Source organism: Panulirus ornatus, chromosome 13, assembly GCF_036320965.1.
Source record: "Panulirus ornatus isolate Po-2019 chromosome 13, ASM3632096v1, whole genome shotgun sequence".
In the NCBI taxonomy this organism is placed as follows: domain Eukaryota; kingdom Metazoa; phylum Arthropoda; class Malacostraca; order Decapoda; family Palinuridae; genus Panulirus; species Panulirus ornatus.
Window position 1 is genome coordinate 4,647,622 of NC_092236.1, and position 15,743 is coordinate 4,663,364.

The 15,743-nt window shown below is 44.3% G+C and overlaps 1 protein-coding gene across 4 annotated transcripts in view; it reads left to right on the forward strand.

Moving 5' to 3' along the window:
* The window catches only part of LOC139752684 (uncharacterized), a 201,402-nt gene that overhangs the window by 39,524 nt on the left and 146,135 nt on the right, over positions 1-15,743 (forward strand). For all 4 annotated transcript variants that reach the window (XM_071668476.1, XM_071668474.1, XM_071668473.1 and 1 more), the window contains exon 2: positions 8,258-8,686. In XM_071668476.1, the coding sequence (XP_071524577.1) occupies positions 8,554-8,686 (133 nt within the window). In that variant the 5' untranslated portion in view covers positions 8,258-8,553. The remainder of the gene's footprint in view (positions 1-8,257; positions 8,687-15,743) is intronic.

Consider the following 15,743-nt stretch of genomic DNA (forward strand, 5'->3'; position numbering starts at 1 on the left):
CAAACTCTCACATGTGTTGATGTCACAAGAAAACTCCGGGTTGCGTGCATCTGCTCCTGGCTCGGTTATGGCATATTGGGTTGTGGAACTCCAAATTCACATTCCTCCTCTACTGTCACTATAGCCATTTTCCTCGGGTTGGCATGTGGGGGAAAAAAAAAAGATCCCAAACTCCAGGAAAGGGATTTACAATGGGAACGTTTCCCTGGGATATGGGCAGAGTTGGTGGGACGATGTTCTACGCTGGTGTAACAGTGTTCGATCAACATAGCAGCAGTGTGCTGGTCGGCGATCCATGTTGTTCTGAAAGAATTACTTGAGTATCGCGAGTGAAATAAGTGGGTAACACTTTCTGATCATTTGACTAATTCATGTGGAGAAACTTTGATCCGCTTTTTGATATGTTAAAACAAGACTGGAAGAGAGAAATAAACGAGTGCCTCATAAAATAGAATAACATACCCATAAAACAGAAAGCGAAATGCAGGATATCTTGTAGGGGAGAGGGGAGAGACTGAAGGAAAGATACATGTTTTTATGGTCGTAGGAAAATTCTGCTGGAGATCAATGTAAGTCACCCAGTCGTCTGTTTAGGGTCGGCTTGAAGAAGACGATATCTGGGATGTCCCGTGACGATATCTGGGATATGTCGTCGTCCCGGGAGAGAGAGTGGCCTGTTTTGTCTGGGATTTTCTCTGATGTGGCTCGTTTTGTCAAGGGTTTGTTCCGTCCGGATTTTATTTAGTTAGAGGGATATTTTTTTCTTTGTCTTTTGGTTTTCCTCTGGGCTGCTGCTCTTAACCTGAGGTTTCGTCGGATGGTTTCTCTATCAGGGATTTGTTTGTGGTGTTAGTTGGTTCCGTTGTTAGGATTCGTGTGAGAGACATGTATTAAAGTCTGAAGGTTATTCTATCTGGGGGATCATCAAGTCGGATAAACTGTTCCTTTGTCGAGCCATATTGTTCTCTCTCTCTCTCTCTCTCTCTCTCTCTCTCTCTCTCTCTCTCTCTCTCTCTGGAGAGGAGGGTGTGTGTTGTAGCAGGAGTTTGTCTTGTGGTGTTTATGTTCATCATGAGCTGTTGTGGAGATGATGGCAGCTGTAGTCTTTGTTCTTGTTTTTCTTGACATCTGTTGTGTTGTGGGATTATTATACTGGTGATGAGAGTCGTTAAGGAATGCTTGTTTGGGATTGGTTTGTGTGGAGGTTTATGTCGGTATTCTTAGCTGGGGTAATTCTAATGATCGTTTGTGTTCTCTCTTGTTTTACAATCATTCTGATGTTTCTGGTTCCTCATGACCATGTGTGTATGTGTGTGTGTGTGTATGTGTGTGTGTGTGTGTGTGTGTGTGTGTGTGTGTGTGTGTGTGTGTGTGAGTGTGTGTGTGTGTGTGTGTGTGTATGTGTGTGTGTGTGTGTGTGTGTGTGTGTGTGTGTGTTATGTCTAACTGTTCCGGTCAGTTGCTAGTCTTGGGGTCCTTGGAGGAAGTAAATTGGTTGTTATGGAAAGAATGAGGGAAAGAACCAACTCTCTCTCTTATGTAAGGAATTTTTTTTTTCTATGTTTTGGAAAAGATCAAGCTAACAGTCTCACATCACACAAAGTTCAGACCTAACTATTTTAGAGTTCGCAAAGCTCAAGCTAACTCCTGAATAGCTATTAAAGTTAAAAGCTAACTTCTTGACCCATGTTTCCCCTCCCTGGTCGGCTAAACATTACTGTAGTAGCCATTTCCAATTTCACATAGAGTTTTCATAACACCAAAAAATTGACCGTAGATTCAACGTCTTCGAGGAAAAAGAGAGGACACAAAAGGAGGACATTCTTGGTTTCGAAGTGTCTCACGACGGAAGAGCCTATCCCTTCATTCTCTCCTTGAGGGGAAGGCCTCACATTGCATCCTTCGATTCCACCCACACAATTCCTAGCTCCGTCTCTCTCTCCCTCTCTCCCCCTCTCCTTCCAACGATAGAGGAAGTCCTACCCTCCCTCGGTCGGTCTACATAAACACCATCAGCGTGACGCTCTGGAGGGACTCATAATCGCTTTATGCACAGAAGAGAAGAAAGAAAGATGAAGAAAAAAGCGAAGCAAGAGGAATCACATACACACACACACACACACACGTATCCGTATATATATATATTCTCGCTCGTATTGATGGGGTCGTTCATATGGAGTGAACAACTCTACGGAAGACATTTGTCTATCCTTGAATCTCTAGGAGGAGGAGGAGAAGCAGAAGGAGGAGAAGGGAAGTAGATGGCGGTATTACTCTAGCTCAGTCTCCTCCTCCCAGTACACACACACACACACACACACACACACACACACACACACATGCGCGCGCGCACTGGGGATTCTATTACCGCGATGGGAACGTCACGAAAACAAAAATATCTTTCTATTGTTTGGTTCTTGTTCGTGGTACTACCGACCTTCTCTTAAGGTCACCATCGGCGAACACAAACGCAGATCTGATCACCAACAGGTTTTTTTTTTTTTTTGTCGGTTGTCTCAGTTAATCAGACAAATTAATCCCAATATGATCATCCCATGTATGTCTTCTACACCTCTTCCCCCTCCACTCACCCCCCAAGGTGGTGATTAATCTTTGTAATCCTCTCTTGTTTTCACCTGGGTTGATGTTCTCTGTGGTACCACCACTGTCAGCTCTCTCTCTCTCTCTCTCTCTCTCTCTCTCTCTCTGAAGTAATGAGCTCTTAATTGAGTATCATACAGTGGAGACGAGTCATTTACGCTGAAAAGGCTCATCGACCCTGCAGGGGATCATGGTCAGGTCAGCTAAGTCCTCGGGTAAGTGTGGAGGGACGAATCTGGATCTGTAGGATGATAGGTCAGGTCCGACAGGTCCTCTGGATAGTGCAGGAGCTACTTTGACCTGGAAGGTATAGGGTCACGTCAGCCAGGTCCTTAGGTTAGTGAAGAGATTTCCTAGACCTGGAAAGGAGGGAGTTACCTGCACCTGTAGAGGAGAAGGTCAGGTCAGACAGGTCCTCAGGCAGGTCAGACAGGTCCTCAGGAGGATTATCTCAGTCTTCAAGAAAGGCTTTTATATGTATGTTTACCTACCAATATTTTTCCTTCAGAGGCAAACGATCGGTGATGAAAGTAAGCGACGAGGTTGCTCGAAGGGTTCGAATGTCGAGGGAGGAGGGGGATGTGGGGCGAATGATTGTTCTTTGCGACTTCGATAATGACCGAGGCTTCACTGATCACTCCCCCACGCAGGCAGAGGCAGGAAGAGGAGGAGGAGGAGGAGGCAGCAGGAGCAGCTCTGGAGAACCCATTTGGATACGTAGACATCGTCAAGACAAGGGCGTTCACAGCCACTTAGGCGAACCGAACGGAAGAAAAGAGAGAAATCCCTCGACTTCTTCCTGTGATCTGAGATATGCAGAAGCAACTCCCAGACGCAAAGTAATCAATCAGAAACGCTCATAAAGGCCGAGTATCTTCCATTCCAGGGGGAGTAATAGCGTCTGGGAGCGGGTAACTTGAGGATGATGGGTTCGAATCTCCACAACTCCTGCGGGGGATGCCTTGCTGGCTGCTGGAGGAGGAGGAGGTAGGTAGGTAGGTAGGTAGGTAGGTAGGTAGGTGGTGCAGAGGGGCTGAGTGTTGGCCACGAGCCAGACGGGACCTTACGCCGAGGAGAGAGAGAGGGAGAAAAAAAAATCGAGAACACAGATAAACAAATAAATCGGTTGAGGGTCCGAAGGCAAAGATTTGTTGAACATAAAGCAATCTGATGCGTTCTTAAATACCGAGAGATACAAGTGAGGGGAGGAGGAGGAGGAGGAGGAGGAGGAGGAGGAGGAGCAGGGGAAGACGAGGAAGAGCCATTACCTCGCCGGAGGTCTCAGCGAGGAGCAGCCTGTGGTTCTTCTTTATCATGGTAGTGTGAGGTTGTGAGACATCACAGTAAAATTACGTCTAGATATGACATACGTGTTCAGCGCGCGCGCGCGCGCGCGTGTGTGTGTGTGTGTGTGTGTGTGTGTGTGTGTGTGTGTGTCACATCTCCCGTCATCATGGGGTTTATGAACAGACGTATTAATCATCCAGAAGATAAGAATGATTAGATACGAATCATTAATCACGATTCATTAGATGGCGTAAGTTTTTGACGATCAACGAGTGAGGAAAATACCAAACGAAGCCTCAGGGGAAGTTGTGGTTGAGTCAGCGTCTCGTGAGTCGTTGTGGTTGAGTCAGCGTCTCGTGAGTCGTTGTGGTTGAGTCAGCGTCTCGTGAGTCGTTGTGGTTGAGTCAGCGTCTCGTGAGTCGTTGTGGTTGAGTCAGCGTCTCGTGAGTCGTTGTGGTTGAGTCAGCGTCTCGTGAGTCGTTGTGGTTGAGTCAGCGTCTCGTGAGTCGTCGTGGTTGAGTCAGCGTCTCGTGAGTCTTACTCACCCACCGCCCTCACCACTCACAGTTGAGTCAGTAAGTCAGTCCCCTCCAGCTGAGTGAGCTTGCTTCACCCACCCCCCTCACCCACTTTACGGACTGGAGAAAAAGCACTTCGATAAATCTCCTTAAATGATGCTTTAATGCCTGGCAGCGGAGGCTTTCGCCGGAGTCCTTCTTCCCCCTCTCGTCCCTTCTTACACACACACACACACACACACACACAGGACCCCTTCTGCCCCCGGCTAGCCAGACTCCTTCACGCGCTGGTTAACGAGATGCTTCAATCACCTCCCCCCCCCCCCCGACCCCCACCCTCCGCTCTAACCACCACCCTACCACCACCACCGCCACCCAGATCTCCCAAGTCCCATGGCAGGCAATCCACCCACTTACTTTTCTTTCTGAATTGTCTATGTATGTATGTATGTATGTATGTATGTATGTGTGTGTGTGTGTGTGTGTGTGTGTGTGTGTGTGTGTAATTACCTATTCGCACTGTACGGGTAGGAAGTTTCATACTCGTGGGGCCCCAATCTCTTAGACCTTATTCATTTTCTTAAATTTTGTAAACACCTGCATGTTCGTGATTCCTATGGTCTCATTAAGTCTATTCTCTTCATCCACTCATCTTTCGCTCTAAAAGTATTTACATATATATATATATATATATATATATATATATATATATATATATATATATATATATATATATATATAATCAATCTTGATGGGAATTATCTGTTTCTTCAGCTGAGGGAGGAGGGTTCAGAGCCAGGTTGGTCCTGGAGTGTTCATGGAAACATTTGCCATAGCATCACAGACATTTTTTACGACCTTTTTTCCCTGGAAAGTTTGGACACTTTTCCAGCAGAAGCATCGCTTTTCAACTTCCTGAACACGACAGTACGATCCTCGAGGACGAGGGAGCTACAGTCAAGCATGACGGAACGAGGCTGAGTTATGACGGCCTTGCCCCTCAACCTAACCCTCAAGGGCCAGTTCAAAGGCCAGGCCATCATACCCAAGGGTCGTAACCTCGGTCTCAAAGGGTTACTCTAACCAAAAGCTCTCCAGGACTTTTCCAAATGGATTTTATACAAATAGTACAAAACGCTTTTGAAACTCTTGCAAGACGTTTTCGAACTCTTAAAAAACGAAGCAGGAAGACATCGCTCCCCCTCACCCTCCCTCCCTCCCTCCCCCACCTAAAAAAAAAAAAAGGTGCCTTTTTCTTAACTATCCAGAAATGCTTTTCTTGAGCTTTCTGATCTTATTTCTTTTTTCTTTTTTTGTTCTAGAAGTTTGATAAAATGCTTTGAAGATTCTTAGCATTTCTTTGGGAGTTAGGGTTTGGGTTTCTTTTTTTTTTTTCTCGTGGTACATGGAAAAGAAATTTTCAGTTTGTTTGGTGGTAGTCGAGAGAGAGAGAGAGAGAGAGAGAGAGAGAGAGAGAGAGAGAGAGAGAGAGAGAACATCACTCCGCAGGGTTCCTGTGGGAGGTTCATACGCTCAGGGTTCCAGTCTTCTCTGTGGGTGATGGGTGGTGAGGGTCTTCCTCTTCTAGCTTCGCCAGGAGAGCTGCCTTAGGCTCCAACATGGCTGACCAGCGTTTGTATGCGACTGTTCGGACTGATCTCTCAAGTCTTTTCGAAGTTAAGCTTTCTCTTTAAACACTTCGATGTACCCACCACTGCCTCCTTAAAGCCACTTCGAAGTGTGCTCTTCGGCCGCTCTCTGCAGGCCACTTCAAGGCGTCCTCCATTCCTTCCCTCTTGACCACTTTGAAGTGACCTCAGTGGCCTCGTTCCCTGACCACTTCGAAGACGTCCTCCCGACCTCTCTCTCTCTCTCTCTCTCTCTCTCTCTCTCTCTCTCTCTCTCTCTCTCTCTCTCTCTCTCTCTCTCTCTCTAGCCTCTTCGAAGTGTCCTTCTTGGCCTCTCCGTTGTCACCTCCTGATCGCATGGGAGCTCCCCCTGCGCTCCTTCAGGAGTCCTTCAGCCGGTGTTCAGGGAGGCTGGAGAGAGCTATGAGGACCCTCTGGCCGATGACGAAGGATGCATCAGTAACAGTAGCCAGGTCATAAGGACTGTCCGGGGCACCTAGAGTGTCCTAGATTCACTGAGGGATGGAGGTGTTACTGATGAGAAGTCATACGTATAATATCTTATCATGAGCTGTATGGGTTTCAAATATCGCATCCCTGATTCGAAAAAGAATTTGCTAAAACATATGCACGAACGATGAGAAAAAGAGGAGTTATTCACTAATGGTAATCATTTTGTATTGCATTCAATAGTTATAGCCATTTTGGTGGGATGAGCTATTCACATATCATATGCATAATACTGTACGGATATTAGGTGATTAGAATCAGTGTACTGTTATCAGTTAAGAAGGAAAAAGAAAAGGTATTTTCTTAGTCCCTGGAGTCAATTACTGTCTTCCACTGAAAGTCTAACACACTGAAAAAAAGATAATCAAAACAGATATGAAAGAAATAAGACTTATCTTTTAATGCAAGTTTCACTAGGAAGTTGCTAAGTCTACTTGTAGACCACTTTATAAGTAGTTAGATATATTATGTATCTCAAGATATTAATTCACATTTGCATGTTGCACATACTTATAATCTATTCTCAAAAGTAAACAATTAGAATGATTTATCGTAAGGGAATTAGAATAAACTCCTGAGATCTTGAGAGAAGAGTAAATCAAGGAAAATAAATCTCACATCTTGCGCACGTAGATTTGCATTTGCTTATCCCTGCGTTTTCTTTGCGCTAGATACATCGAGGAGATTTACCGCGAAGAAAAACAACAAAAAAAAAAAGTGTAGATTAATTATTCCCAGGATTACTTACGCGAGGAAACACTGGCAATTAATCAGCTGGTCGTAACCATCTTCGGTTTTAATTAAAATTCTGATTTGCTTGAAAGAAAATGAGATAATGGCATGTGAGCCTAGCATTTCAGGCTAATTGTGGCGGGAATTTTTAAATGAATGTACACTTTCCCTCTGGTCTAATTATAGGAGAAGTTGGGGGGTGGAGGTTCAACTGTTTATTGTAAGCGGGGAAAAATAATCGAGTTTTTTGGGTTTGTTCGTTGAATACGAGCAATATCTTTAAGGCGTTTTATCTATTTATTTATCTATCTATCTATTTATCTATCTATCTTCCTTTTCACGTTGTCCTTCAACTCCTGCGGAAGGAGTGTTGCGTGGTGTCCTCGAACGTGTGTGTGTGCGTATGTGTCTCTGAGAGAGAGAGAGAGAGAGAGAGAGAGAGAGAGTACCCGAGTGCTCTAACAATCCAATAATCATGGGGAGGGGCGGCGCTCCATTGGCTGGAATGCTTAGCTTGATAAACGAACTACTTCGGCCTCCGGCTGAGGGAGAGGTGGAGGCCTCCCTCCCTCTGGCCTGACCCCAGGTGTGGGGTAGAGTACCAGGGGTCAGTGTGGTAGAATGAGGCTCGTAGTGAGGGAGCGGTTAGAGAGTATGAGGCGAGGGTATGAGGTACAGTGTTGGGATACGTATAAGAAAATATCCAAAGACAGGCTTTAGTAAAGAACGTCCCATGATAGAACGAAAGACACGGGAATAATGAATGAATAATGAAAATGTTAAAGGTAATGGAAAAGAAAGAGTCTAAATAAAGACAGGGGAATAAATAATGAAAAATCAATGAAAAATAATTTTAAAAATCTAAATATTTGATACCAGTGAACAAAAAAATGTAGAACCCATGTGAATATTGGCAATATGTAAAGTATATGTGCCAGACCCGTGGTCATGTAAACTAACATTAATTTCTTGATTTTTCAGATCTTTTCTTCCCTCAGATGTGAGAGGCAAGGAAGCCATCTAGAGACATGTTGGGTCACCCGTTGATATAATATATATATATAAACTATAGTGACATGGTATATAAATTACTTATGGACTAGAGATAGAAACAAGTGTTTTAGATGGACTGGAGCTGAAAAAAAAAGAGGGGGAATCTAAGATATAGAAATAGATAAAGTGATTTTTGTAAATCGGAGATTAAGATGCCTGGGTTGAGAACCATGGCTGGTGTTTGCAGCTGAAGACGAACTACTTCGAAGTCACATCGGCGGTGGATGGACGACTTCGATCTCCTCCTTCGCCCAGGTGGTTCTTCAGCGTCGGAGTCTCACCCCAAGATGCACCCTCTTGGTCACGTTTCCACGAAGTTCCTCGTCCTCATCGTTCTTCTGGCCGTCTCACTCCCAGGTCAGTAGAGGTCACATGTGTATGTTAGTGTGTCTCACTCCCAGGTCAGTAGAGGTCACTTGTGTATGTTAGTGTGTCTCACTCCCAGGTCAGTAGAGGTCACATGTGTATGTTAGTGTGTCTAACTCTCAGGTCAGTAGAGGTCACATGTGTATGTTAGTGTGTCTAACTCTCAGGTCAGTCGAGGTCACTTGTGTATGTTAGTGTATCTCACTCTCAGGTCAGTAGAGGTCACATGTGTATGTTAGTGTGTCTAACTCTCAGGTCAGTAGAGGTCACTTGTGTATGTTAGTGTGTCTAACTCTCAGGTCAGTAGAGGTCACATGTGTATGTTAGTGTGTCTAACTCTCAGGTCAATAGAGGTCAGAAGGTGTGTGTTAGTGTATCTCACTCTCAGGTCAGTAGAGGTCACTTGTGTATGTTAGTGTGTCTCACTCTCAGGTCAGTAGAGGTCAGAAGGTGTGTGTTAGTGTGTCTAATTTCCAGGTCAGAAGAGGTCAAGGGAACTAAAGAAAATAAGCTGTAGGATGGATAGTGAAGACTTTGTCGTGTTGTGATAATGGAGGAAATGTTGGATTTGTTGTCTTTCTGTCTGTTTGACCAGCCAAGGTTACTGTGAGTGCTACGTGCAAGCATCGTTGTAGGTATTCTAACGAAGGTAGGTACTTGTATGTAAGTAGGTACCCACACGTAAGTAGGTACTCGTGCGTAGGTAGGTACTCGTACGTAAGTAGGTACTCGTATGTAAGTATGTACTCGTGCGTAAGTAGGTACTCGTACTCGTGCGTAATTAGGTACTCGTGCGTAGGTAGGTACTCGTATGTAAGTAGGTAGTCGTGCGTAAGTAGGTACTCGTGCGTAGGTAGGTACTCGTGCGTAAGTAGGCACTCGTGCGTGGGTAGGTACTGCCTCATCGCCTTCCATTAACAGTTCTCAAATTCTCTCCTCACAATCCTCCCTCCAACGTGTGTTTGTTCTAGATTCAATTACCCGCTTGGCTTAAACAAGCAAGAAAAATTCCAACTCATAAGCAACACACACACACACACACACACACACACACACACACACACACACACACACATACACACACAGGAACCTAAGAGGCGGAGCTACCAGTCCGGGAGACGCTGGGGAAAAAGGCTAGACTTTAAACTAGTTTCTTAATTTTCCCCATCTGAAGCCAATTATCCCTCGAACCATCTGCCTTTGATGGCCAACATCTGAAACCCTTTGAAAAGCCTGACTTTTGTCTCCCTCCCCCCCTCCCTCAATTTTGGAGTGGCATTTTCTCTCGGCGTCGGAAGAAATCGTGATATGAGAGACGAATGCAAATAGAGTGAATTACCTTATCCTCGTTCAAGCTGCAACATTGCAAGTGCCGTGAGTGCACGATATTGCTCCTCCACATTCACAGAATACCTGATCGCTAAATTGAGCGCAGAGGGCACCACGCGTGAAGACAACGTTTTCCAGTGTTAGTTTAAGGAATGAGGTTCAAAAAAAAGACGAGTTACCTGGTTTGGTTTACAGGGGAAGGGGTTTTGGAAGAGGTGATAGAGCGGTGATGGCCCTATAGCTTGGCGCATTAAGGGAAGCGAAGGGTTTAAAGAGTTGGAGTGTGACGGTATGAACGGTTGACACGGTAGTAGGAGCAAGTCAGGACCACGTTAATGCAGGTTTGCCAACACTTTACAGTAGTTAAGCGCCTTCCTAATGGCTCTCACACACACACACATCCGGCCAACAAAGCCAGCACTGGAGGGGCTATGAATATTTTTGTTGTTATTGTTTGTGTTGTTCACGTTTTGACGCAAACGTGTGTGTGTGTGTGTGTGTGTGTGTGTGTGTGTGTGTGTGTGTGTGTGTGTGTGTGTGTTTAAGAGTCTCTGGCTGCTGGGAAGTTGTAGGTCCAGATCGAGGGAGAGGCTATGGGTTCGACTCTCTTAACAAGAGGGTTTTGTGAGGGTATAAGACGAGGCTTTAGTAGGATCCGCTTCGTTCCTTGTTAGAGTAAAGGGATCTAACGTCTGAGATCCCACGAGTCCCACTTGAATGATATGAAGATGGTGTATCGTACATCTGAGGAGGCTTAATCCCTTGAGTACGGCGGTACGACCCTTGAGCACGACGGTATGGCCCTTGAGCAAGAGGGTACAACCCATAGGCACAATGGTACAATCGCCCCGTGTGACGTGATGGGTTGGCCTTTCACTTGATCTACTGTACCATTGTGCTCAAAGATCGTACCGCCGTGCACCCTGCTCTTACCTTTGTGCTCAAGGGTCGTACTGTCGTGCTCTAAGGTCGTACTGTCGTGCTCTAAGGTCGTTCTGTCGTGCTGGAGGGTCGTAGTTGTCGTGCTTCGGGATGAAATAGATGTCGACATCTTTAAACAGACTGACACAGTCCTTTACTGATGGTGTTGTACATATCTGTGTGTTTATCCCCTTTAGGATTCTACTCCACTACCCCTGTGTCGTGACCTTGTCTGGTATACATAAAACAGACCTTTTAAACCGTTGTTTCACGAACTACCAACGTTTGCCCATGGATGAAATGACCTTTGCGATATGATTCGACGTTCGTCAATGGGGGACTTTAATCTTTTGCTTGCTTCCTGATTGAGAAAGAGATGTATCCTATTTGCAATGTAAGAAAAAGATACATATATTCTCGCCAAGTGAGACTTGTGCTGTATCGGCAGCAAGGCCATAAAAGATTCCCTTTATGGGCTCAACTGTTTCGAAACTGCTTCGTGTTATTCGAAGTCAGTTCTTGATATGTCGACGATTTTTTAGAGATATTCTATCTGAAGGCTTCGAGAAGAAGAACACGTTCCATTTTTAGAGTTTCTATATTCGAGTTATTTGTTCTCAAGGGTCGTAGAACGGGTTAAAGATTTCTCTAATTTTCTGTCGAGTATCTTTCGGAAGGCAATTAAATTCCTCGAAGACTGCCAGACCTTCTGTAGTTCCATGAAAACAGAGAAGAATGATTCTACGGGAATGCAACCCTTAGCGAGTCAGTTTCTTTCTTCGCTTCTTTGACGTATCGTATTCAATTTTCATTTTTTTTTCTCTCCCTCTCTCTTTATTGAGCTGAATTAGATCCTGCCTCGCGGGTAATGAAGACAAAGAGCGAAAGATGAGGGGGTTGGTTTCCTCCCTCCTCCCTCCTCCCTACTCTTGTCTTAATGTGTAGTGAAGCTGTTATATTTCGGTTAGATAAGACAAGTGGATGATAATTACAGTGCCTCGCTGATGTTCACGTGAGATGGAGTGGCACTGCAGCCTCACTGGTAGTCAAGAAAGGAGGAAGAAAATGAGAGACCAGTGGCAATCAAGACAAAGAAATGAATATGAGGAGTTGTTCCCTTGTCTTCAAGTGAGTGTGAGTGTTGGTGAGGGGGTTTCCCCTTGTCTTCACGTGAGTGTGAGTGTTGGTGAGGGGGTTTCTCCTCGTCTTCACGTAGGTGTGAGGAAGGAGGAAAGCTCTTCCGTCCATTCTTCTCTATGTGTCTTTTTCGTGTCTATCTCTGTAAGAGACAGAGAAAATACCGCAACTCGACATCCTTCTTGTATCGAACCCGGGTTCGTAAGATCGGTGTTTCTTCACCGCAGTGCCATGAAATATCCCATGAGCAAGGTTTGTGCGCCTGACACTGAGTGAGAACGTTCACACAGGCAGGGTTCGAACCCAGGTCTCAAGGGATTACGAAATACGAGAGCGCCATCCATTCTCTCGTCATACCCGAGCTCTCGGTGGACCTCCTCCTGGCTCTCAAGTTTCATTTTGGTCTCTCTCTCTCTCTCTCTCTCTCTCTCTCTCTCTCTCTCTCTCTCTCTCTCTCTCTCTCTCTCTCTCTCTCTCTCATATACTGTACATGTATCATGTTTTGTGACAGTGGAAATGTTCGCTACAAGATGAATTTTCCTTCATTCGTCATCGCTCATGAGGGAGAAAACTGTTACCTTTTTCTTTAGTGAAAGAAATTATTCATTGTCCAATTTACTCGCCCACTTTGAAATTGTCTCATTTTGCTCTTTTATTCATTCGTTGTTCATCGACTCCTGTAGGTCACGTCACATGTATACACTTCATTTAGATCGAATTATTGAACAACAGTAACGAATGATAAAGAAACTGTGCCGATAAATTGTGAAATAAGACACCGAAGAAATGGAAACCTCATACACCGGTTTCCGGCACCGGGTATCAAACGGCTATTTAGCCGGCGGAGCACGATGATTGGATAACGTGAGGTGACTCCACTCTCTCCCAGTTGCCAGAGTAATCTACTACATTAATAACCTTTTTGAGGCGATAGATGACCCCTGGAATTAATATGCAATAGCCCATTCGACCGGAGGTATGAGCAGAGGTGGTTCACGATCATTTCCTATGGCTGTACTTAATGTAAACCCGTCTTAACCCACAGGAGGTTATCGTGGTATACACGTACTCTTACATGAAGCAAGGCAACGCCTACAACTGTATATATAAGGTGTGGTGTTGTACTTCCGTGCCGTGTGCGCGTCGTGCTCAGGCGGGGAGGAGGGGGTTAATGTTGTAGCGGTGGCCCAAGGAGAGGTCAGGATTTTGTAAGGTATCTCAAAAGCCCTCGTTCGCGACCAGAGAACATGTCTCATAAAGTTGATCTTATCTCACGAGTTCATATCAGTGAACGGATAAGATCGCGACTGCGATGTTTCGAGAGCTTTATCCCACCTTGAAGTGATGTTGGGGTTTGATGGTGTATGATGTCTAAGAGGCGTCTTCAACAAGGTGGTTCGGTAGTAAGGTCGTTAGTTGGTTAATAGGGCTTTAAGCCTATCGAGTACCAGGGTCATTAAGGCAGTCAGTATCATGTTATCATCATTTGCTGAAGAGTCTTGAACACCTTGTTGGGGTGTTCGAGATAATCCTAAGTCTACATATGAGTGAGTGAATCAAGAGAAGGTATTTGTTGGTGTCGGGAGGACAGAAAAGTAGCGAGGCCGGGCAACAGACTTCCTATTAGATTTCAGGTATGTCGCTCTCTCTCTCTCTCTCTCTCTCTCTCTCTCTCTCTCTCTCTCTCTCTCTCTCTCTCTCTCTCTCTCTCTCATGGAGATTCTTTGAGTATATCTAATATCCATTACCTGGGCAATAACATTAATATCTTAAGAGCACTCAGCCACACTTCATGAACTCTCCTTGCAAACGTCCCAAGAGAAATGATTTGCAACACTGTCAGGAAAAAATAATTTGCAACAATTTCAATGATGTTGCATTTAACAATGTTATCATATTTTTTTCCCAACAATTTCATTAAAACTCAGTTATAAGAAAAAAAAAATGTGAAGAGAATCTGTTAAGAAACTATTTTGACGAAGAAAATTGTGTATAACTTCCAATCTCTTTAGCACACGTTTCATCGTCAACAATTTTTTGTAATACTCTTGTAAATTATTTATCATAAAGTAATAGTTACTGATATTACACGTGTAAAACGTCCCTAGATCAGGGCATTATTGGGTGTAAAGGTGAAAGAATAAAGGAATTAATGCGACATCAGTTAAGGATCTCTTTATTATTAGCAAGGCCACACCAGATCTGTATTCCCCATTTTCCATATTACGTCATTTGTGAATCAAAAATGTTCCTTTCTTGGTAACGAATAGATTCGTTCTATGATTCGCTATTCTCTCTCGTATATTATCTTCGCTTAAACAGAGTAACTGATGTCCTCTCCGAATTATCTGACAGCAAAAATGCCTACATAAGAATGCCGCTCTACCATCAGCAAGAAAACAAAAATACAAAAGATGTAGAAAACGGGGTTTGGGTTGATGTAACGTTTTAGTCATTTGGGTTATTCATGCATACTCAGCAGCCAGAGTTTCGACCAGATTGAACGTGTGGGGAAAGTAATTCATGATTCAATGTCATATGTAATTCCTGTCATAATGTCAGGCTATACTAACAATAATTTCTCAATAATACCTTGAGATAATAGCTCAGGCGTAACTCTAGAATATAATCAATATAATTCCATCGCATCAGCGCCTGATTACATCAAAGCATATTAATCAAAAGTATTTTTAAAATATACTCAATATACTTCCTTTAATGTAATTCTAGAGTATATCAGATACTAGTCTCTGGTCGTGACCCTTGAGTGCTGAATGCAATTCTTCAGTCGCTCTAGATTACTTTCATGTTACGTGACCAGATAAATCCTTTTGCTTTCTTATGATATACTGAAGCTGTATTAGAGCCGGGCAAGATTGTAGGTTTCAGGGGAGCAAGTCTAGATTAAAGTGAAGTTCCTCCTGCCAGCGGAGCAAGGCTTTTAATCCTAGAAGATGGCTGAACCTTTATCTCGAAGCCCTGAAGCGTTTCAGTTTGCCTCGAATTTAAAGGAGGTTAGATATTTGAAGCTTATCTCGAGGATTGAAACTGCTTCAGTTTTGTTCGGTCACAGACTAAGAATGTGTCTGAATCTCATCTCATAATGTATTAGTTAGCGATGCTGCTCATGAATTTGTGTGAAAAATATATGGATCTGGAGAAACCAAATGATAGTGTATGTAGTGGTATACGAGGAGCAACGTGCTTTCATTGAGATAAAGCAGAACATGTGAAGCGTTCATAGGAAACCAGAGAGAGGTTTGTGGGGCTTGTCCTTGAAGAGGTGGCTGTGGGTTCGGTTCATCATACGAGACAGCTAGTCAGAGTATGTGAGCAAACAAGGTTTCTCATCGTCTGTTCCGAGCGCTTCCTCGCTGACGCGAAATGGTCATGATCGAGGGGCATCCATTTGGCCCCTGCCTGCCGTCTCAGCTCCCATAAAAATGAAATAGAAAAAGTTCCGAACCTTCTCAGTTATCAACGTCTACAAAGATATCTAAACCTTCCTTCGAAGCTCCGAACGGCTTCGGTGTGGTTCGACGGCCATGCATTGAGGTATCTACTAAACCCCTCGAGGAAACTCTGAACCGCTTCATTCTATCTCGACCGCAAAATTCGCGATCGAAAGCAAGAAACTTATTTTTTTTCTGGCCGTGAAGAA